Source organism: Neopsephotus bourkii, unplaced genomic scaffold (genome assembly GCF_033783945.1).
Source record: "Neopsephotus bourkii isolate Nb327-2 ecotype Australia unplaced genomic scaffold, CSIRO-AGI_Nbou_v1 NB_1388, whole genome shotgun sequence".
NCBI lineage: Eukaryota > Metazoa > Chordata > Aves > Psittaciformes > Psittacidae > Neopsephotus > Neopsephotus bourkii.
In genome coordinates this window covers 342,385-348,753 of record NW_026901866.1, presented here as the reverse complement: position 1 = coordinate 348,753, position 6,369 = coordinate 342,385, and the positions used below count along the sequence as shown (strand labels likewise).

The 6,369-nt window shown below is 45.4% G+C and overlaps 1 protein-coding gene across 1 annotated transcript; it reads right to left on the bottom strand.

Annotated features, from left to right (window-relative positions):
- Positions 1-531: 531 nt before the first annotated feature.
- Positions 532-4,233, bottom strand: SPTSSA (serine palmitoyltransferase small subunit A). The gene is made up of 2 exons (XM_061367600.1): positions 4,051-4,233; positions 532-1,033 (listed from the first exon to the last, which is right to left on the bottom strand). Exons 1-2 carry the CDS (start codon positions 4,151-4,153, stop codon positions 930-932), a joined length of 207 nt encoding a protein of 68 aa, XP_061223584.1. The 5' UTR covers positions 4,154-4,233; the 3' UTR covers positions 532-929.
- Positions 4,234-6,369: the final 2,136 nt, after the last annotated feature.

The window sequence follows — 6,369 nt, the reverse complement described above, 5'->3', positions numbered from 1 at the left end:
GGAACACTAGCAGCAATAGAAAACCCCTTTCAAACCCAGACATAGTTACACTGTTGAGTGAACATTAGCAGAAACCACAACCACTGGGACATAATAAAGCATCCTGTAAAAGTACAATTGAATTAGTAGCTAGAAAAACAGGGTTGATTTAAAGTGCTATCCCAAAGCCATATGTGGGTCTATGTCAGCAAAGAAAAGTACTTTCCCCGCCACAAGATAAAGCCCCAGACCACAGCACTACTCCAAACATAACGAATACAGTCTTCGTCCTGCCTCAATGCCTCATCTCCCCTCCCTCCTCCAACAGGCAGCATACAGAAACTTGAAGCAATTGCTAATTCCAAATGTAAGTGATACTCAACACATATACTTTTGAACAAAGTCTGGACTGCAAACAGTACACCTGAGTTCGGTTGTACAAACTAACTTCTGTAAATAGCGTCAGACGAATATATTCATGTCTCTAATAAGAATCTAAATGTATTTTATTACAAAACGCATTAATAGAAATATCCAGGCAAATACATACCATACAATAGCAAAAGCTTTAAGCCCCATTTAATAAGATGAGTTTCTGATTAAAAATAGAAGGCAATTAAGATTTACTCAAAATTACAATTAAGAAAAGCTTTCACAGTGCAATATTGAAACTGTCACAAAGTTAAGAAAATACTGATATCAAAGTACAATCACAATGTTAAAGTAGACAAAACTACTATACAAGGGCCTATCCTGTAAAACTAAAAGGAATGAACACAACATAGGGGACATCTCATGTCCCTGCTCTACATATCTTGTTTGCTAGTCTTCAGAGTCATAACTGTGCCTTTCTGACATCCATAGAAGTCTTGTTAAAAGTCAGATGTTCATTCTTCTTGTTTGCAGACCTGATTTCAAAGCCTGATTACTTCTTGAAAATATGGTCTTCATCACTGCACAATTTCGAAGTAGTGCAATATTGCCATGATGTGCTGAGGCATGAACACGTAGCCCGTGTACAGTGCCATTCCAACGATGGAAACGAGCATGGAATCTGAATTACAGTTGAGGAAAAGAGAATTTGAAATAGAAAGTGCATTAGACATCACACAGCATTAAAACTTTCCTGGTAACTATCTTACAAGACTACACGTTTAAATCAGATGGGGTCAACTGTATTTAGCAATTGAAGACTGGAAGAACCACCTGAACATGAAAAAAATAGAACACTGGTTTCAGCAATGAGCTGTATTACAGAATGATGCCTTGCAAGTTATCCACTGCCTTGTCAGGGACACAAGAGGACAGGCCAAAATACGGGAAGCGTGACGGAAGAAGAGAAAACGGGCACTGACAATACACAGCTTCTTACATGTATCTTCCTAGGTGCTAAGCAAGTCTTGCAAAAGACAGTGCCATGCAGCCAAGCAGAAAAAAAGTTAACCATTGCAAAAAAATAGCCCAACAAACCAAACAAAAAACACAATAATAGGAGTAGCTGTACTGAGTAAGAGGTTTTATTTGTGCATGTCCTACTCATTTTTAAGCACACAGCATTAGAGAACAACCTCAGCTTCTTGGAACAGAATGACCTAATAAATTTAATTCATGATGCACAGAGCACATCTGCTGTGAAAGTTGTACCGTTAGCACAATGAAGTCAGGAAACCTCACATCCACTCCTAGCTGCCAGTGTCCTCTAGGCTCTAAGTCACTACATTATTTGGTTCATTTCTCCACCTACATGTTGTACTCAGACCCTTTCTCGTGGGCAAGCACCTCAATTTATGTGCTGTTTGGAAGCATTTAGGAAAAAGAAACCCCAGGAGAAGTGAAAAGTATGAGTAACATTGTGACATGCACCTAACTATTTCACTCACAAAGCCTCAGCATCAGCATGGCTTCAAGTCATGTGCTTAAGTAAACAGACACTCATTAGAAGATCGCACTGCAAAACAAGCTTCACATGAAGCTAAACAATTTTAAGAGGACTACTTTATTAGTTGAACTCCTAACAGGGACCTCCTGTAAAACACACATAGAGAAGTCAGACGACAGCTTATGTGTATGTACAATTGGACCTTTGCCCAGCTTTAGTGTTCCTGCAGCTTTATCTACAGAAATTACGGCATCAGATTACTGAAAGATAATGCCATTCAAAGTTTAAGGCTACATAAATTCAAAGTACCCAAAATTAACAATAAACTGTTAGTTTCATCCAACTACGTGCATTCAGTAAACTTAAGACAGGAACACTATAAAAAGCACTAGAGATTAACAAGCATGATAACACTGGACAGCAGTACTCGATTTCCCTAGGTGAAACCAGAGGAGCTCCACATTTTCAAGAAATCAAGTCACCACAGCACACACGTAAAATGCTCTGTGACCAACTTCCCTGTGGCAGAGCAGAGGTATTAGTTGTGCTTATTAGAGCATACTAACTGCTTGGTGTGTTTTTACTCCCAGAAGATTATACAATAAGAGATGCCAAAATGAAGGTCAACTCATAAATCCTTGTTTCCGTATCAGCGCTCACTCCTGATTCTGGAGCATGAGCAGCAATGAGGCACACAGCAACAGAGCCACACACCATTAGTTCCCAAGGCCACTGTGTCCGTGCTGCACTCACATAGACCTGGCCCTCCAACAGCGAAAGCATCCAGTGTGAGGATGCAAAACTGCTTTGCTGACCCGGGATGGCAAGTGATACTTGTGCCACTCACATTTGTAAGCTAAGTGGCAATTACTTCACTGCAACACAAGCATTTTATAACAGTAAACATGCACACACACTTTAGTTTACCTAAATACTTTGCACAAATTAAAATGCTCCATGGCTAACACAAAGAGAAAACAACAAAAAAACCAAACTCATTACTAATGTAACTGCAGGGAAAGCAAAGATGAAGCTTCCTCGGTGACAGACACAGCATAAAGAGAGGAAGATAGTAAGGAACACTTGCCTGAAGGTAAGATCCCCCACCCAAACAACTATGCACAGGCTATAAATACCAGAAAAGAGAGGAAGTTATCTCCACTTCTACTGACTTTACACAGTAAAAGAAAAACCTAAATCACACAGCTATAACTTGAGCAACCACTTTTATATAATAAATGCAAGTTCCTTTACAAAATTGTCCAGTATCTCAGCAAAAACAGCTTCTCACTACTACTTATACCCTTATCTTCGTTGATGTTCTGGTTAATTACTCTCTTTGCCTTTCAACATTAATTGGAGATGGCTCGGGGTCATCCATATCAGACATCATTTTAAGTCAAGATCAAAACAACCACATTTAAGACAAAAAATACTTGTGAGGCCTTAACAACAGCTGGGAGAATATACTGCCTGTCTGAAAGGGGTGGGTAAAGAAGCCAACCTGTAAGCAGTCTTTAAACACATGCCTTCATGTAAGCATCTATCAAGTTCTTCCACTCCAAAAGAGCCAAGCAAACTTACCAGTTGGAGAATTAAACACACACCTAACACAAGCCATGTGACAAAGCGCCATAAGCTTAAACATTAGCTTACAAGGTTTTGCAGCGCGCATGTTTACCTTCCAATAAGCAAAAATACAAAAGAATTAATAAAAGACACCAGTGCTTAACGGAAAGCTTGAGATTTCAGTGCAAAAGACACGAGAAAGTGCTACTATAACCCCAGAGAAGGAAAATTCAAGAAGTAACTTCGAGATATAAACCTATGCTCGGCGACAGGATGAGGAACACCAGCATGATGGTTACTCCCCAACGTCAGCTTGTGACCGTGAGGAGCCCTGCCTGCCAGGAGGGAACAAGCGCCGGTGCCGGGCGGAGGCTGCCGCTCCCCTACTGGCGCCCCAGGCCAGCTGCCCCAGGCACGGCACGGCACGGCACGGCCCCGCTCCCCGGCCGGGCCCCGCTCCCCTCCCGCCGGCCCGCGGGCCCCAGCCCCGGAGAGCCCCGCCAGCGGCCAGCCGCCCTCAGCAGGGCCACGGCCCTGCCGCTTCCCCGGCACTGCAGCCGCCGGGGCCACCACACCAGCCGGTAGCCTCAAGGGAAGGGGACGGCATGCCGGCGAAAGGATACTGAAGACGGTGCGCTCCCAAGGCTCCAGCATGTACAGCGCGGTGATCAGCAGGTACTGGTAGTACAGCCACGACATCTGCTTCCACGCCGAGCCCAGCGCCATGGCGCGCCTCGCCCTCTCCCCGCCCGCCAGCGGCCGTGCGCCGGGCCCAGGCCGACCGGAGACGGGGCGGTGGCAGCCCGAGACCCGCCCTTTCGCCGCCACGCCACGCCCCGCGCCCGGGCAGCCCCCTGAAATGGAGGCGCGGAGGTTGTGGCAGCGGACTTGTCCGCCCTGCGGGGAGCCGTGAGACCCGGCCTCGTTAAATCACATGGCAGCCGTGAAGCCCGAGCGGTCCGCCTCTCTGAGTCAGGCCTAGGAGACGGTGCTGCAGCCGGTTGTCCTCATCCTGTGTAATCTAAACTGATGTTCTGGGAGTACCGAAAGCCCGGAGACTGTGCTCTGTGGGGCACAAGGAAAGCATGGTGAAACTGCTCAGCGGCAGTCTTCATTGTGCAAAACCCACCCAAAAACATGGCTGAGATAAATGAGACCTTAACATTCAGCCAACTCTGACCAGGTTAATCCCTTATGAGCAGGAAGAATAAGGATGCCATAGATCAACTGTTAAATGTAACTGTTGCTAACTTGGCTCTTCCCTAGGGCACCTGGGCCAGAAAGCAGAGGGTGTGGGATGCCCTGCCCTGGCTGTTGATCAGCCTCATATGGAGAAAGTCCCAGAGCCTGGCCTGGGACTGCATGATTAGAAAGCCTGTTGGCAGCATATTGTCACACTCTAGTTTGGAAGGCAGGAGATGGAAGCCTGCTGGAAAGCGGTGTACACAACCTTCAGGCTCCATGACTAAGAACAGCAGGAGGCAAGCAGGGCTGGCCCCCATGAAGGCCCTCATGTGCCAGGCGTGCACACCGCAGATTAGAAACTGGTATCGATACTCGCCCCAGATAGTAAATGTTTGTGATTACATCACTGTGCTGCATGATTATGTCACTGTGCTGCGTGATTCTGTTCTTGCAGCCCCCCCACCCCTATCTTCAGCTGTGCCATTAGTACAATGAGTAACAAGGAAATAAGAGTCACAGGAGGATGCACACAGATATTACTTACACAGCTGCAAAATACAACCACGGTACTAGCAGATAACTGAAAAAGTATTTTGTGTGGCAGAATCCGAAAAGAGATTTAATTCAACCAGAAGACGTTTAGACACACTTCACCTATTCAGACTTACTTCAGCAGAAGAAGAAAGGAGAGCATTCACACAGTTAATACCCTGCAGCAACTGGCTACAGGAGCCACAGTCCCTACCCAAGACTGCTAGCTGCTTGTTGCAAGTGCTGCTGGAGAAGTCTTGTATTACTGTTGCTGCTTGAAAATACAGTAATCATGAAAGCCTCCTTTCTATATAAACAAGTACAAAGTTCAAGGACAGGTGGGGTGTTCAGCACAACTAAAGCATTACTCCCATTCAAAGCTGCAAGAACATTATCCACACCGGTGGGGCAAATGGGTCCCAGTCCTGCCTCTCCTGGGCTTCCTAACTAGAAGCTCTGCAATTCAAATGAAAAGCAAGAAACAGCAAGAAAGGGATGAGAGGAAAGGCAGTATCTAGAACCATGCCAGCTTCAAAATCTCACCAGGCCCCTTATGCCTTTTCAGTATGGCACATACAAGACAAGTTTGCTAGTTAGCCCCTTGAGAAGACAGTATTCCTCTGTATAGTTTCCCCTCTGCCAGCTCCATTCTGCCCCTGCTTAGGGACTGCCATCACGTACAGTTCTTCCTGCTACCACCCACATCAACATTTGAGCCCTTGAACTACATACATTCCCACATGCTCCCGTTTCCAGTAGCTCAAGTGCGAAGACCCTTAACCTGGAGCTACAACAGAGCCTTCACACTTCACCTGGAATGGGAAGACAGCTACACAGAGGCCAGCATGCCCTGCAGCAGAAACTTAACCTACATTTGACGGAGAACTGTTGAGGCAGCTGCTGAACACTTGAGACAAAAGGTAACCAGAGTCACATGATTTCATCATCCCAGGCACAGAGGAAGTATGTTCTTCAGGCTACCTCCCAAGTTTAAATATTTCTGACTACTCCTCAAAGCACATGTAACAAATTCTTCCTAGTACTATTAAAAGCATAAAGATGAGATTGTTTTCAGACAGAGACCTGCTCAAAGTGTTAAAACAGTATCAGCCTATAAAGAGGAAACATTACTAATAAAAAACCCCAAGAGTTTACCTCTTGGGAGCATGCCCAGAGGAAAAGAGGGAAGGGTCCACTGTTAACATTGCACTGGCATCAAAGACTAA